The sequence below is a fragment of the Lepisma saccharinum genome, chromosome 5 (genome assembly GCF_977018435.1).
Source record: "Lepisma saccharinum chromosome 5, izLepSacc3.1, whole genome shotgun sequence".
NCBI classification, from domain to species: domain Eukaryota; kingdom Metazoa; phylum Arthropoda; class Insecta; order Zygentoma; family Lepismatidae; genus Lepisma; species Lepisma saccharinum.
This window is the reverse complement of record NC_139233.1, coordinates 49,171,881-49,189,271: the sequence shown is the minus strand read 5'-3', so window position 1 is coordinate 49,189,271 and position 17,391 is coordinate 49,171,881. Positions and strand designations below refer to the sequence as shown.

At 36.8% G+C, this 17,391-nt stretch overlaps 2 protein-coding genes across 3 annotated transcripts in view; one reads left to right on the top strand and one right to left on the bottom strand.

Annotated features, from left to right (window-relative positions):
* LOC145988356 (constitutive coactivator of peroxisome proliferator-activated receptor gamma-like) overlaps nt 1-17,391 on the top strand; it is a 141,250-nt gene that overhangs the window by 16,824 nt on the left and 107,035 nt on the right. The gene's annotated exons all lie outside the window — the stretch shown is intronic.
* LOC145987557 (uncharacterized) overlaps nt 571-17,391 on the bottom strand; it is an 86,075-nt gene continuing 69,254 nt past the window's right edge. The window contains exons 13-16 of the mRNA XM_083121908.1: nt 15,799-16,013; nt 14,245-14,430; nt 4,909-5,047; nt 571-1,452 (exon numbers count right to left, since the gene is read on the bottom strand). Of these exons, the coding sequence (XP_082978034.1) occupies nt 1,010-1,452; nt 4,909-5,047; nt 14,245-14,430; nt 15,799-16,013 (983 nt within the window). The 3' untranslated portion in view covers nt 571-1,009. The remainder of the gene's footprint in view (nt 1,453-4,908; nt 5,048-14,244; nt 14,431-15,798; nt 16,014-17,391) is intronic.

The following is a 17,391-nucleotide window of genomic DNA, read 5'->3' as shown; positions in this document are numbered from 1 at the left end:
TTTCCTTTCTTCTTGTAATTTGTTCCACAATACTTTGCTGGAGAACGATGATGTAAAAGGACAATCAAAATTTTTTTTTAAGCATGTGCATGTAATTGACTACTAGTTTTTTTTTTTTACCCCTATTAGAATGCTACAGTACCACTGCTCACTCTGCAGTCCAGACACACATGCGAGAGCACTCTTGCACAAATATGGCGGATTGACCAAGCCTGATTTAAAACAACACACACACATACTATCTTTCTAAAACACACTTCCACGTAGTACACCCTGGACTGCAGACTAACGAGGCTCTTGCGACTGGCCCCATAGCCAGTATAATTTTGTTTGTGTTTTGTCCTTATTTGTACTGAGTGCTCCTTTACAGCCTTAGCTTTTAACGAAAGTCAGAAGATTTTAATATTTTATGATTCTAGTTATGCAACGTTAGAGTTGTTATGTGTAACGATAAGGGGCTGGACCCGTATAATGTGACAGGTGCAAAATAGGCTTAGTGCTGACGCACCCAAAATTTTAAATTCAAATTCTATTTCTAAAACACACACAAAGTCAGTGCAATATGGCTAATGCATGTAAAAACAGTTTATTTCCATATCCATTCTTACATGTAAAATACAATTGTCTTTGAGTATAGTATTCATCATAACAAAATTCATAAACAGTAACATTTCTTGTGTGTACAGAAAGGAAAAAAAACATCAGCCTGCTGTTTTCCCACACTGTTAAGATGTTTCTGTTCTGTATTAACATCAGAATATCTTGAAATGGTTTTACAAAATGTGGTTACTAGAAATTACATTTATATTTGCAGATTATCAATTTCTGCCAACATGTTTCATGAAACCATTAAATTTACTTTTAAAACTGAAAATACCATGTAAAAACAATTCCTTTACTCATTAAGTAAAAGATACACATTTACATCATACCCGTAATTACAGTTCTTTTCTGACCAAGTCTAATTGGAGATTTTTCTTTTCTTTTTTACTTCATATGCATGTGCAAGCTATTGTCGCTGTTGCTGCGTTGGCTGGTTTGCAGGATATTGTCGATGTATATTTCTGTTGCTGGGGTTTTCAACGGCACGGCCATTAGGGCTAAAGTATGGAAAGGAATATACATCTTGCTTGTTGAAGTTGCCAGATGAAGGTTGATAAGGTCGCTGATTTCCAGTCGAGAATTTTGTGTTGAGATATGACTGAGTGGCATTTACCAAATGGGGTGGAGTGGGAGTTGCCGGTCTCGTGAAAACTTCCTGTATGACAGCATCGTAATCAGTGCTATTTCCTGTGAAGCTGGGTGTATCAGCTGCCGGTATCTCCCCAGGGTCTGTTACCTTGCCCATGAATATGTAGTGTCCCGTTTCCAGGTCTCGGATGAAGAAGATGAACGGGTGATTGGCCATGAAGGAATGTGATACTGAACCAATTAATGGTACAACTTGTACCCCTGTTAAGAAAACAAATAAAGTATAATATTTCAAGCAGTGTACGATGTGAAACACACACATTATTTAACATAAATTTAAGCTTAAGGATATTTGAGACTGGATTGTTTCAAGACAGTCATTCTGACATGATGTTCCAGTAGTGATTTATTTCCACAAATTTTCATTCCCTCCCCCCAAAGTTAAGTGAATGCCTAAGTTACGATCTTTATGATACTATTCTATGTCCATTCTAAAACATACTATTCTGTGTCCATTCTAAAAACAAAGTCAATGCAAACAAATAACATGTAGCTGGTGAGAAATTCTATTGGTTATTTCAATTGTAACTGTGAATATATGAACAGTATGAATATACACTATATAGCCAAAAGTCACTGGACACCCAGTGCTGCTCATTCCAAAGACACTAGCCAGGTAACTAATAAGATGTCAGACCTCCCTTCGCTATTATTACAGCATTTACTCTTTGGGGCAGGAATATTGTATGAAGTATGACCTGCCCAATGACGCTTGTTTAATGGCCGCGGTAATGGGACTTTTTCCCATTCATCTTGCAGCTTCATGAATAGTTCATGGATGGTTTTCAGTCGAGTGAGTCTGGCACGTAACAGATGCTCCGGTTCATCTAAAAAGTGTTCTATGGGGTTCAAGCTGGGCTTTGAGTGGGCCAGCTAAGCACATCCACCTGATTGGCCTCAAACCACAATGCAATGGACCCTGCTTTATGGACAGCGCCATTATTGTGCTGATAGAGAAAAGGGCCCATTCCAAACTGTTGCCACAGTGTGGGCAGCATGCTATTGTCTAAAATGTCCTCATAAAAAGCACCGTTCGTGTTGCCATTGACCAAAAATAATGGACTGAGCTCAAACCAGGAAAAAAAGCCCCAGACCATGACACTACTACCTCGTTAACTTGGGTGTCTGGTGACTTTTGGCTATACAGTGTATTTCATATGGTAAACCCATGCCATCAATGTAGCCAGTGGCGTACGCAAGGGGGGTGTTACGGGGTTTAAACCCCCCCCTTGAGCTTGTGGAAAAAATTAAATGTCCAATTTTTTACAGTCAAACATCTGGGACAATATTACTATTACTACTTCTACTACTACTACTACTACTACTACTACAAATAATAATAATAATAATAATAAAATTTGAATTATTATTTGCAGCATGGAGAAAAGCAGAGCATTCCAAACACATGCGTCTTTCAGAGTGATGCCTTGAAAATAAACACAAGTTTATGAGGTTAGGTTAGGGTAACTATGATTTAAAAGAGAAAAAAGTTGTTTTGTATCTCAGTTGCAACAATGTTCAACACACTGGCGTAAGCAGGATGTGAATTATCGGGGACAAATATGCGGGAAAAAAACCGGGAAAATTCCACCAATTTCGGGAATCGAATCCGGATCTCCCGCGTGAATGTCACTTGTCAGCCGCTCTACCGACCAGATCACCGCAGCTCCTTGGATGAGTTCCATACTTTGATTATTTCAATTTATTTTAATATATTTTCTTGTATTTATGGATCTTCTTCACCCTTGAAATGTCTCACCTCGTTGACAAGAAAATTATTTCGTAACAAAGAAACAAAAAAATGCTCCCAGGATTTGATAAAAATCGAATGACTAGAAAGTAATTTCGTTCTATTGTTTTCATAAATACTATATTTATGTAGATCTCTACTACTTAATAGTTGTAGTAGTGGTATTAGTAGTATTATTAGTATTAATTCAGCTAATTAATTAATTATAAGTATTATTAATTAATTGTGATTATTATTATTTAATTAAAGTATAATTAAACAATGGTAATGTCAATTTGGACAAAAGTTTTAGAAATAACACCCCCCTTGATGAAATCCTGCGTACGCTACTGAATGTAGCTACCATATAACTGCAGCTAGGACCAGGTATGTAGCCAGGGACAGGGCTCAGGGGGCTGAAGCCTTTCTTCCAAAATCCTACAAATGTCTAATTTAATTAATGTATAGTGGTAATTAATTTTACTTCCTTAACAGGATTAAACATTTTGTTTAATAAGTTATAATATGCTGAGAACTTCATCTTCAGGGCTTTCATTTCCACCCCCAACTTTTTTTTTGCCTTTAGATGGAAGCCCCCTCCGAAATAAAATTCTGTTTACGGGCCTGGCTAGGACCAGTGTATTTGTGGACAAGATAAGACCTGAACTATCAGGTAGGAAAGGAACTTTTTCTCGGAAGTGTTTTTTTTTAAACATTAACTTTGTTCTTGTGGTGGATACAGAATAAATCTCTGCTGTACAAGAAAATGAAGATATTATGCTGTATGCAAACATAATTATTATACATCTGGTACAGTTTTGTTTCTATACAATATTTCAAATTATATGTCACCATCAAATGATTAAACAAGGATCTATTATCATATTATCATAACCTACATATTTATTGAAACTGGTATATTGTTCAAAAATAAATATATACCAAAATGATAAATAATAACACAGTAAGTATTGATAGCTATTATTTCATTATATTAACAACTTTTTTTTTTTGTAAAGAATAAAAAGCAAGAAAATAATGAGAATAGTGAACTTAGATATTGTTCACCATTTACAAACCAAGCAAATATGATGTTTTTCTTTCCTGTTAGATATATTATCCCTTTAGAAACATCTAAGGCAGGGGTGAGTCTACAGTACGAACTGCACAGTTGCCAAATTATTTAAGGCCTCCCCGATGTCGCAGTGGTAGCATCGTCACCTTGTAATCAAGGGCTCCCGTGGTTCGATTCCTGGTGGAGGCACATAGTGGTTCGGATCCCACTTTAAACTCTAGGTCCAGTCCGATTAGCCTTACTGTGCATAAAGTGGACTTAAAACACTAAATCAACCAACCAACCAAATTATTTAGGAAAATATTTTGCATGGGAATTTACTAACTTTGGATTTCATATCATAAGGAACAAAATAATACAGAAATAGATGTTCCTAGGTAGGTATTGGATGTTCTAGCATGAATCAACCTACCCAGCAATCTCCCAATGCCATTTTAGCCTTCCCAGTCTCTGAACCACTTGACATGCTACACCTCACATAGAAAGTTTTAGACAGTTCACTTTTCCATAAGGCTCCATTGGTTTAGTTGCGTTTATGACCATTGTGAAAGTCAGCATTCTCGGCCAAAGCTTATTCAGAAAAATTCTCCCAGCCAGTAAAGGGGCAATAAAAAGGACTGTTTTATCTGCTAGAGATAGAATTCCACTTGTGAATGTGTTGATGTTAAGTGTGTGTACTTTTTTGTTTGTGCTGCGTAGGTAGATGAATAAATAAGAATGTGCCATTATGATCTCAGTTTGCTTGGAGTACCTTTACAAAAGCTTTGTATGAAATTTTTAATTTTCTCTTTATTGCTTTTTAAAATAATTTTAAAAGTTAAGCAGGCAGAAACTTGAAGTGAAGTATACTTACCGGTTGCAGCTCCTGCAATACTTCCTTCTTCATTAACTTCAATTTTAGCCTTGTGCAGAATGTTTGTTATTTTGAGGGCTGGATCAGGAGTTATTGCACTAAGATTAGCATGATTAGTGAAAATATCCTTTATTCCCAGCTGAAATTAGAATAAAATGATTAAATAAAATGATTAAAGTTTCCAACTCTCAGTTTCTTATTTGGTGAAAGATTGGTGAATGAATGTTCGCAACTTAATATTTCTTTACTATTACTAGGTTATGCATGATGAGGATGAATGGATGACATACTGTAAATACTGGAACAAGCAGCATAATGAAATTTCTATTCCTTACCCAAGATGACCTCCGACTGGAATGTAATTGTTGAGGACTGTATGTTAAGTAATGTTAGAATTTGGTCAAACTGCAGGAGTCAACACGTAATAGCGAAACCATTCAGCCTGTTCCAAAAACAGTAGAAAGACTGTTGGATATAGTTTTGTAAATGAGTAGTCAGCATAATTCAATAGAGCCCCCCAGGGTATTAGCCAATTAAAAATTAAGAAAATAGTTGACACTGTTGTAGATACCTGCGATAATCAGATGAAAACTAGTGAATTTTTTTTTGGAAAAATCATACTTTGAATTTTGTGCCACAAATATATCTGATGAAAGAAAACTAGGGAAATGGTGCAAATATTGAATTTTTATTTTAAAATATGTACCCTAAATGGAAAGTATGTAACTTGAAAATCATGTATATAATTTCCAACAGTGTAGCAGACATTTGTCATTTTGCTTGACTACTTAACAAAGCAACAAAAGTACCAGTGGCAAAGCATGACATTTTTATGTAGTCATCAGAAGACTTGTCAAACGTCAAGGTCGATCTTTCCAACCTGGAAGAGGAAAGGGGGGGTGGGGGAGGAGGTCACAATATTTCTCTGCAGTAAATGCCAAGGTCATTGCCTATTCGACGTAAAAGCTTGCTGCAGTACCATAGACCTTACGACTTCAAAAAGGAAATTATGTTATTCCATACAATGATAATTTTGAAATCTGATTAATGTATTTTCCTGCAAAACGTCTCATCTTGCTTGGGCCTCCTTGTTTTTCTTAGCAGATTTATGAATCACTGTGTAGTAGAAGTCTTTAGAATTCTTTCTGAGAGTTATTTCTCGATAAAGGGTCAAATTGCACATCGTTCTTCTTCTTGCATTGATCATATGAAAGTATGAATTCTATTGACAGCATAAAAACGTCCTCTCAACTGATGCTGTTGTAGCTGATATAGTGCAAATTAATTTAACCAAAAAACTCCCTTAAGAGCGTTGACTAAATTTTCGTCTATCAAAAATGCTACCAATTTACAGAAAGTTTATTGGGGATTTAAAAGTTCATAAAACAGCAATTTCTACAACGATGAAAAATGCCCAGATGCATGACGCAAAAGGTTGTTAATAAGCGTAAATTTAAGTCTTCTGTATTTTCGTTCAGGCGAGAAACCATGGTTGGCTTTTTTTTGTTTCCTTTTTGTTGAACTGGGAGATGGGGATATGTCTACCACAGAAACATTTTTTCGCACACTGTTTACACTTGTACGAGGGGGTGCTGAAAAGTTCGTAGCCCAACCCAGAAGGAGTGCACGTGGAATGATGAAATTTTACAGTTATTCTACATACTCCCCCCGAAGTGCAATACACTTCCTTGCATGGTGCTCCAATTTTTGCGGACCAGTGAAAAAAAATTCTGAAGGTTGTTCCACACACCACTGTTCCGTAGCGCTTATCACCTCCTTATCAGATCCAAAATGGCGTCCTTTCAAGTGTTGTTTGAGTTTGAGGAATAGGAAATAGTCTGACGGAGCTAGATCTGGGGAATAAGGGGGATTATCTAGACATTGAAACCCTAGATCATGCAACGTCAGTTGTGTTTGCAGTGCTCGATGGACAGGGTCATTGTCCTGCAGGAACAGAATTCCTTTTTTCATTTTTCCGCGGTGTTGCACTTTCAATTTGTCTTTCAATTTTGTGAGTAATGCAGAGTAATACTCTGCATTAAATGTCTGACCCTTGGGCAGGTAGTCTATGAGTACGACTCCATCCTTATCCCACAAGAATGTTGCAAACACTTTCCCAGCCGACTTCTTCATCTTGAACTTCTTGGGGCAAGGGGAACCTGAGTGCCGCCACTCCATTGACTGTTGTTTCGTTTCAGGATCGTAGTGGTAAAACCATGGTTCATCCATGGTTAATATCCGTGACAGAAATTGGTCGGCATTGCGTTCAAAATGGGCAATGACTAACCTTGATGTCCTCACTCTTTCACGTTTTTGATCTGCTGGCAGATTTTTGGGAACCCATTTTGCCGAGAGCTTGCGCATGTCCAAGTCATTATGAATTATGGTACCAACGCGTTCCCGAGAAATGCCCATAATCTCCGCCACACGTTTTGCTGAGATTCTGCGATTTTTAAGAATAAGGTAATGAATTTCATCCACGATTTTGTGGACAGTCGCTGTTTTTGATCTTCCTGCACGTGAAGCATCATCTGTTGAAAAATCGCCACGTTTAAAATGTGCCACCCACTTCTTCACAACTGCATATGATGGAAGAGAGTCCCGTAGTGTTCCACTGATTTCCTCATGAATTTGTTTTGACGACTTTCCTTTGTGGAACAAAAATTTGATGACTGCTCTGATCTCGATGTTTGTGAAAATCGCTGACTGGGCACACATGATCACTTCCGGGGCCTGAAAACCACAATACCAATTCCGTTATTAATATGAAAATTTGCATGTGTACATACCAAGATATGTTCTTTAAAACTGTAAAGTTTCATCATTCCACGTGCACTCCTTCTGGGTTGGGCTACGAACTTTTCATCACCCCCTCGTATTCTTCCAAAATTGTTTCTTTTTCTGCCAAGTTGTTTTTGCAATATTTGCAGTGACAGAAACCTTTCCTATTGCACTTTAATTCGTGTTCAAAATCTCTGATCTCAATTAAACACTTCAGGATATTAACATGTTCTGTTTGTAGGACATTAAAAACTTAAAAATAACATCAGTGTGAGCAGACAAAGGAAGAAATATGTCTTGAAGCTTTCCTGGCGACGAATGATGAAAAGATTCTCTCGGGCTATTGGCCAGGTGAGTTGTGTAAAAGATTCCAAGCTTTCGAGAGCTAATGTCACACTCACTTCTACTCTGAAGTGACGTTAGCTCTCAAAAGCTTGGAATCTTTTCCACAACTCACCTGGCCGATAACCCGAGAGAATCTTTTCATCAAAGGAGATAATGTCTTCAGTAAAAATATTTTTTAAAAGCATTGCAAAAAGTGCACAAATCCATACGCTGTGCACACCTGCCTGGTCCCTCTCAGTTGTCATCAAATATTAGAAAAAAAGTTAATTATTGGCTCCCTGTACTGTTTAACTGTGTTAACTATGCATGATTTATAACACCACCTGGGTTGTAAAAAGGATGGGATGGTTTTCTTTTAACGATCTTGCGTGGCAAAGTGGATAAGAATAACAGTTGGGCTGAAAAGTTCGTAGGCTGACTCATAGATGGCGTTACTAGAATTAAATCCATGTGATTTTTACTTAGTACTAACCTTCAAAAGATACGTGTATAAATTTCACAGCTGCCGGATAATTAGTTCGTGAGATATAGCATTGTGAGTGAAGCAGCTTTTGTTATTGTGAAAAAATGGATAAAAAAAGAATTTCGTGTGTTAATAAAGCATTGCTTTTTGGCGAAAAAAAAATACTGTTGAAGCCAAGGCTTGGCTTGATAAACATTATTCGGACTCTGCACCAGGAAAATCAACCGTTGAGAAGTGGTTTGCTAAATTTAAACGAGGCGAAATGAGCATCGAAGACGATGCACGCAGTGGACGCCCCAAAGAGGCTGTTACCGACGAAAACATCCAAAAAGTCCACAAAATAATTTTAAATGATCGTAAAGTGAAGTTGATCGAGATAGCTCAGACTTTAAAAATATCAAAGGAACGTGTTGGACATATTGTGTATGAATATTTGAACATGCGAAAGCTGTGTGCAAAATGGGTGCCGCGCATGCTCATAATCGACAATGCACCGTGTCACAAATCAATGAAAACGACGGCAAAATTATATAAATTAGACTACGAATTGCTTCCCCATCCACCATATTCTCCAGATCTGGCCCCCAGTGACTTTTTCCTGTTTGCAGACTTTAAAAGAATGCTCGCTGGAAAGAAATTTAGCACTGATGAAGAGGTAATCGCCGAAACTGAGGCCTATTTTGAGGCTAAAGAGAAATCGTACTATAAAAATGGCATCGAAAAATTGTATGACCGCTATAATCTGTGTATCGCCCTCGAAGGCAACTATATTGAATAATAAAATCGAATTTTGTCAAAAAAATATTTTTTTACTATGTTAGCCTACGAACTTTTCAGCCCAACTGTTACATGGTATTTCATGCATTCTCTGGGACAGCTTAAATCTATACTTGAGCTTAGCAATGCGTAAATATTGCCTTCGGGTACTCATTCTGGACCTTCTTTTGCAAATCCTCTAAATGTACCGACATAACTGCCGACCCATCATAAGTTTGAGCAATAAATTTATCCTCCAGTTTCTACTTATTGACAATTTTTACATGAACAAATAACCCATCAGATATACAATCGGCACTCACATCAGTAAAACCAATAAACCCTCCTCCTTATGCACAGATCTCAAGACAGTTGACAATTGGGACCTACTGTTAACATTAGATGGTTCATCTAACATAATTGAAAGAAAGTCTGATTTTTCAGTTTATTTAAAAATTGTTGCACTCGTGACCACTAATTACATGTATTAGATCACTGCATTCCATGCTTTAGCTTTACAATGATGGAAATAGCACTCCAAAAAATTTTAATCCTGATGATGTCAGAGAAACCCTGCCATAAACATACGAGCTGAAAAAAAAAGGCCTTTCATGGCCAGACCTTCAAGCAGTCATTGGGCATCTTCTGAGCAGGTAGAGAGATTCACACATTTTCTGCGATGACCAGGGCCAGCGAACACCATTGCCTTCAATAGGAAACATAGCACGAGGTAATAGTACTAGGCTCTCATTCTGATGTGCTAAACGTAATGAATCCCTTGTGTATTTCTAGCTCTTTCATGGTGTCACTTGGGTTATTTCGCACAAATATGAGAATATTCTGGGGTAATTCCATGTCAAATCAACCAAGAAAAAATAAATTTTGGAATTTGATGTCATGGATTTGACTAATTTTTGGTATACAACACGTTTCTTATCTGAAATATAGAAAATATTTTTTTTTCTCATGGTGCTGGTTTTTGAGTTATTGAATTTTGAAAATTGACAAAATTACCCAAAAACCTCTCACCGCTGAAACTTTAAATACAATTTGCAAGAGACCTGTTTCAACTACAGGGCTGGGCATGGTCTCATTTTAAAGCTTAGGAAGAGGGCTTTCATTTGATATACATGACTTGTTTATTCCTGATCTCCTATGCTGCTTCATGCAACTGGATCAGTTGTGGTGTAGCTGTCAGAGTGTGTACATCTCAGTTAACTTCTGTGCTGTGAATGGTTTGAAACTAGCTTTATTAGTGTCTTCATTTTTTTTAAAAAAAAGTCTTGATATGGATGGCAAGAAGAGGTCCATTTAGCTTGAATGATTTCTTTTATTACGGAATTGAAGAAAACATGAAAATTTGCACTTCCTGTAGACTGCAGTTGGGGAAGGAAAAGTAGGCTATCGTTCCAGAAAAATAAAATCCTTCAGGGCCAGATGATAATGCTGGTCCTCATTGCAGTATCCAAGATTCAGAATATATGGATGTTGATACAGAGTTCAGTTAGTTGAATGCCTCATTGATTTCTCTTGGTGAGTATCCAGTGAGTAAGAAGAAGCTGAAGAGTTCGAAAAGGCATTGCAGAGAAAAGATAAAGAAAATAAGAAATACTTATACCAATCCCTTTTTAATGCAGAATTTAAAGAATGTTAAAATATTTTTATATTGATAAAAATATAAAAAATACATAAAAACACCTAAATTACTTATGACCAGTGAGTATCATCCATCGAAAAATGTGACATTTCTGGGGTCTTACTGCCCGCCCCCTTCTTCATGCTTTCCTTAGGCACGAATCACCACCATGGCATGTCAAGTTTATCAAACAAGGAAAAGGGGTGCAGGTTGATACAACTTGACACGGCATGGTGGTGATTCGTGCCTAAGGAAAGCCTGAAGAAGGGAGTGGTAAGGCCCCCGAAACGTCTCATTTTTCGATTGATGATATTCACTGGTCGTAAGTAATTTAGGTTTTTATATATTTTTTATATTTTTATCAATATAAAAATATTTTAACATTTGCTAAAAGTGAGTAATTCGCACAATGCAAAATTTGAAAGTTGATAAAGATGATGAAGAATGCCAGTGTAGTAATTCAGAATCAGAAATCTTTGAGCAACTTAAGAGAGATTTAAAACTGCAAATAAAAGTGAAAGTTTCATGATTTTGTCTATTTTTACCAAAAGTTGGCCATGTGGAAAAGTTGAAAAGGAGTTTGGTGTTAGTATATTACTTAGCAAGGAAAGCAAAAAAAAAAAAACTCATCAAAGAGAAGGGATTTTTGTCCTCACCTGACGCTAGACCTGGAAAAACTTTACCAGAAGAAACAGCCTCATTAGTTTAAGATTTTCACTGCAGTGATGAAGAAAGACTATGTTTCCATGAGGGACACAGATGGTAAACGTATCCACATTCAAAAAAGATTGATCCTGGGATATCTGAGAGAAATATTCAGACTTTTTAAATCTAAATACCTGCCACTTAAGATTTGGTTAATTTGTAGAATTAAGACCAAAGAGTTGCATAATTGCAGGAGCCAGTGGTACCCACACTGTTATGTGTTTGTACCACTCATCAAAATGTTAAACTAATGATAGCTGGAGCTCACTTAAATAAAATAACTCTCCCAGGACATGAAAATCCATTAGATACATACCAAGATTGTCTTTCAAAAATAATGTGTAGGGTACCACAACAGAATTGTTTTCTCGATGAGTGTGATTCCTGTCCCAGCATAATTGATTTCAAGGAAACCTTGCTAACAAGCCTTGAGGAAGAGATGATTGAAAATACAACCTACAAGCAGTGGATATCAGTGGACCGCTGTTCTTTTGAGACTATTACTAAATCCACAGAGGAATTTGTTCAAGATTTTTCAAATCAGTTGATGAACCTCAAGACACACGATTTTATAGCCAAACAGCAATCAGTATATTTTTCTGAAAAGAAAAGTTCTCTAGTGCATGATGACATGTGACATGTGATTTTGCTGAGAATTACTCATTTATTTTGCAGTACAAGGGTTCCACTGGAACAACTCAATGGCAACAGTTCATCCATTTGTAGTATATTTTAAGGACAATGAGGATATTCTAAAACATAAAGAGTTATGTCTTCGTTTCAGACTGCTTGATTCACAACACAGTTCTTGTCCATGTTTTCCAAAGAAAGCTTTTGGATTTCTTGAAAATTGATTGTCTGCCAAACTTACAGAAAGTTTATTACTTCTCTGATGGTTCAGCAGCGCAATATAAGAACTGCAAATTTATGCAACCATCATAGAGATTTCGATGGCATTGTGGCTGAGTGGCATTTTTATGCAACAGCACATGGTAAGGGAGTGTATGATGGTGTTGGAGGGACAGTAAAAAGGCAGGCAGCCAAAGCTAGTCTCCAGAATCCTCTTTCAAACCAAATCATGACACCACTCCAGCTATTTGAGTGGAGAAAGGAGAACATTCCGTCAATAACTTTCTTTTATGTGACAGATGACGAATATTTGGAAGAAGAGAAACTTTTACAGACACGGTTTGGTGAAGCTGTAACAGGGACTCAGAGGTTTCATGCATTCATACCAGTAAGCACAGAAAAAGTGGAGACTAAAGTGTTTTCTGCATCTGAAGAAACTTTGGTACATTGTGTTAAAGTTAATGCAGATGTTGAAAATGTACCCTTTGAACACATGACAGGTTTTGTAGCGTGTGCGTATGATGTCAATTGGTGGGTGGGATGTGTACTTTCGAAAGATGATGTAGAACATGAAGTGCAGGTGTCTTTCTTGCATCCTTGTGGTCCAGCACAGTCATTTCGTTATCCAAGGCAACCAGATGTTCTTAAAATCCAAAGACACTCAGTCCTTTGGAAAGTGGACCCTGTAACAGCCACCGGTAGAACATACCAGCTGAAGCAAGAGGAGATGACACAAGCATCATACATTTTATCAAAGAAAGACTTTCTGTATCACTAAGCAGTTTCTTGGTATGTATGCTTCTGTATTTATAATGTGGTTAGGTATGTAAAATATGTAACTTCAATCATCGCATGGTTTTGAAAGGAATTCACTTTTCATATGATACCACCTTGAAATTTTAACTGAACCTTCAGTAGATGTTTACCAATATGTGTAAAATTTTTGAAAATTTCGTTTTTTGGTAATAGTAAAATACAATTTTGAGAAACTTTCAAAATTTGTTTTTTGCAAAAAACCAAGCATGTTGTATGTCAAATGAGAGCCATCTTTTAAAAGCTTTAAAATGAGACCATGCCCAGCTCTGTAGTTGAAACACGTCTCTTGCAAATTGTATTTAAAGTTTAAGCGGTGAGCGGTTTTTGGGCAATTTTGTCAATTTTCAAAATTCAATAACTAAAAAACCGGCAACATGAAAAAATATATATTCTATATTTCAAATGATAAGAAACATGTATACCAAAATTTAGCCAAATCCATGACATCAAGGGTTTATGCACTAGTTGATTTGACATGGAATTACCCTCAGACTTGTTTTTTGCTTCTTTAAAATATTTAAAATGCAGTATTATTATTATTTTGCTAAGTCATCACCGCATCTCCCAACAACTGGATACCTCGCCTCTGGTAATTACATAAAAATCTGGGTCCTTATCATCCCCTACCAACAGACTTTGCAGGTGGTGTTGTATGTTTCACCTTAGTGAATGGCAGTGATAATTGTATTCCAAGCAAGGGTGCATTTCCTTCCATCCCTCCCCCCACCCCAATAAGATTGAGAATGTTGTTTATCCTAAGGCAAACAACCTTCTTTTCAAATACAGCTATGACTGAACACCAGTTACATGCCATGCAACTATGTCATCTTGAAGCAACCAGTGGTATTTCAGAAGTTGCTTGAAGCTGCCTTGATGTAATACGACCTTTAGAACATTCATAATATAAAATGCAGCACTACACAACATTTTAAAGTCCATAAGTTATAATCTATGTCACATGCTTTTAAAGACACTGCTAACTTACATGATACAGAGTAGGTCCCAGTTCATTGGTATAATCAATTTTGAATCGTGGAATTGAAACTTGCATCTCCGTAAGTTCAAGCTCATCAACAAAATTGTCTGGTTGATTGTGTTGTAGATCTCGAATAAGCTGGTTGATGCCATCTTTCTTGTTTGGCAGTATTATGACCATGGAATACTTCTTGTCCTAAGAAAGAAATGTTAATTGTAAATTATACACAAATTAAGGATTTTAGTTTTTTCTATTGGTCCCGAAATAGTTTTATTTTATTTCTGCTAAGCAGTCTTGTGAAATGCTAGATTTTTTTAACTGTGCAGTAATTTGTTGGACACAATATGTATTAGTACACCCTGGATTGCATTTCTGCAGGCTAACAAGACTCTGGCATCTGGACTTGCAATGTATTGATAAAATACAGCCTTTGTCAGAAAAGTTTCAGGACTGAGCCCATAAAAAATAATTTATTCAACTTAGGAACTATTGGTCCTAGGTCTTGTCAAAATAGCCCCCTCAGCTATCTATGCACAGCTGCCACCATTTCTGGAGGTCATGGAAGCAAGCAGAGGAAGCTTCATCTGGGATGCTTATCAGCACATGTGTCACAACCGTTTGGATTGTTGCAATATCTTCATGACGTTTCCCTTTCAGTGGTGTTTTCACATGAGAAAAAGAAAATCGGGTGAATATGGGGGATGTGGTAGAGCAGGGATACGATACTTGGCCAGATAATCTAGACTGATAAAGCAGTATGGGGCCTTGAATTGTCGTGCAATAAAAACCATTGCCAAGGTGTCCACAAATTAGGATGCCGCCGCCAAATTGCTTGATGCAAATGTTTCAGGACGTCAATATAAAAGTTTTGATTTATTGTTATGTGCACCAAACCTTTAGCATTAAAAATACAGTTGAAATCTAATTTCATGTATTCCATACAAAACTAACTTTGAATTAGAAAAATTGAATCTAAGTCTTCTTATTGGAAATCTAACACTAAAGGCCAGAAGATTTAATCTGGTACAGTTCTTTGTAGTTTTTGCAAGAGTCCTTCAAAGGGCAAACAAATAATATAAGTGAGCTACCTAAGCTCTTGGGAAGGGGGAGGGTGTAAATTATTTTCCTCTTGCCATCTGAAATACCTGATTCCTGTGTGTTGGTTGTCTTTCCTTCCCTTCGCCTCTGAATGTGGCAACCAAGTTTTCAAATCCTCTTTGTGAAGAGAAAGGTGACCTCTGGCTGGCAGAGGACAAAGCACGTGATGGTTGCCAGCAGACCACAGACCACCGAGTGATAGGAACATTATCAGGGTAATGCCAGCAAAGTACATAAACTCATCGAAATAGTCAGTGGCCTTTGGTGCGAGTTTTCCTTTGATTCCCAATTGAAGCCCCAAAATTGTAATGGGATTTGATGTGCTGACCAAATGTCGCTCTGTTGCTTGGCATATTGTAACCCTCAAAGGGCTAATGCACCATAGAGTTTAGTTTGGGTCATCCATTATTGTTTTAGTAATGAACATATTCTATTTTTATACACACTTTTATTGTAATACAATACCTCATATAACAGTTCAACAACTTGACTATCAAGCTCCTCAATGTTTGCATATTTATAGTAGTCTATGTGTTCCATCATGTAGGTATACTGGCACTTGTCTGGTACACTGTAAAAGCATTTCAGCTTTGTTCCGTCAACATCAAATGCTCTGTCCCAGTTTCCTTTGAAGTAGATGGCATTTGCTATGAATAACTTTGTTTCCTCAGATAGCTTATCTGAAAATATATCAAAGAAGTCATTTGTAATTTCTAGTGTAGTAGGATTCACAGTTTTTAACCTAATTTAAAAAAAAAAAAAAAAAAACAAGCGAAAAGGAAATCAACATTAGTCCATTCTGATCAGAAAGTACAAGAAACAATAAAGCTTATGACTGATCAATAATTGTTTATTTTATTTATATATTTGAAAAAATCATGAATACAGAATAAATCCGTTACCATACCGAACAAAATGCACATTGTAAAGTAGTTTTTGAGAGCGGAAACGTGAGTGATATGTAAATTAATTCAAAAGTTTTCATGTTTTTATAAGTGGTGTAGTAGTCTATATGGTGGATGAAAGTCAGATTGCTGTCGAAAATTATGTTTGGTGTTGCATAAGGGCCTCCCCAATGGTGCAGTGGTAGCATTGTCACCTTGTAATCAAGGGGTCCTGGGTTCGATATCGGGTGGAGGCACATAGCACAGTGGTTCGGATCCCACTTTAAACTGTTGGTCCAGTCCCGATTAGCCTTTCTGTGCATAAATTGGACTTAAAACAACAATTCAATTCAATTGGTGTTGCATGAAAAGGAATCTTCTGGTTTCAAAGTTTATAGGATAGTGGTGTAAAATTGGATTTGAGGATAAATCTCAAAAGCAAGAGACTTTCCAGGATTTAATTTCAGATTGCCATGTTTGCACCAGCATTCAGTGTGGAAGGAATATGAGTCTTAAACTGAAGTAATGTTTATAAATAATTGGCAATCATCAGCATATCATAAAATTGAGTACTTAGGGGAAATGTTTTCATGAATATAATCCATGAAAAGAGTGATGCCCCAGAGAACTTTCTTGAGGCACACGGGAATCTACAGAAAGCCACGATGAAGAGCAACCAAATATTACCATTTGCTTTCTATTGTACAAGTAAGATGAAAGCAAATTAAGAAGAGGTCTGTGAATGTTGAATATATTTGACCATCTGGATGAGTTGCATATGAGAAAGAGAAAGGCTTTGAAAGAATCTAAGTAAGTGCACTCAGGAAATTAAATGCACTGGTAAGCAAGCAAACAAGGTTTGAGTCACATGATATTTGAGGGAGAAAACTGTGTTGAGTGGGAGAATGGAATAACATGTCCAAGGATACGATTAGAATTTTTTCGCAGGAAATTGCAGCGACAAGACGTAAACATGACACTTGTTTCATGTTTCATGTACAATTGCTTGCTTTCACACAAGAGAAAACACCATTTTATCAAAGATTATGCTTATGTGCTTAGATAAAATCTGGCCAACTCTTTTAGAAATATTGAGGGAATATCATTAGGAGTGATAGCTTTAGAACTTGAAAGAGATTTTATTAATTGTTCAAGTTCCACCTCTACTTCTGTA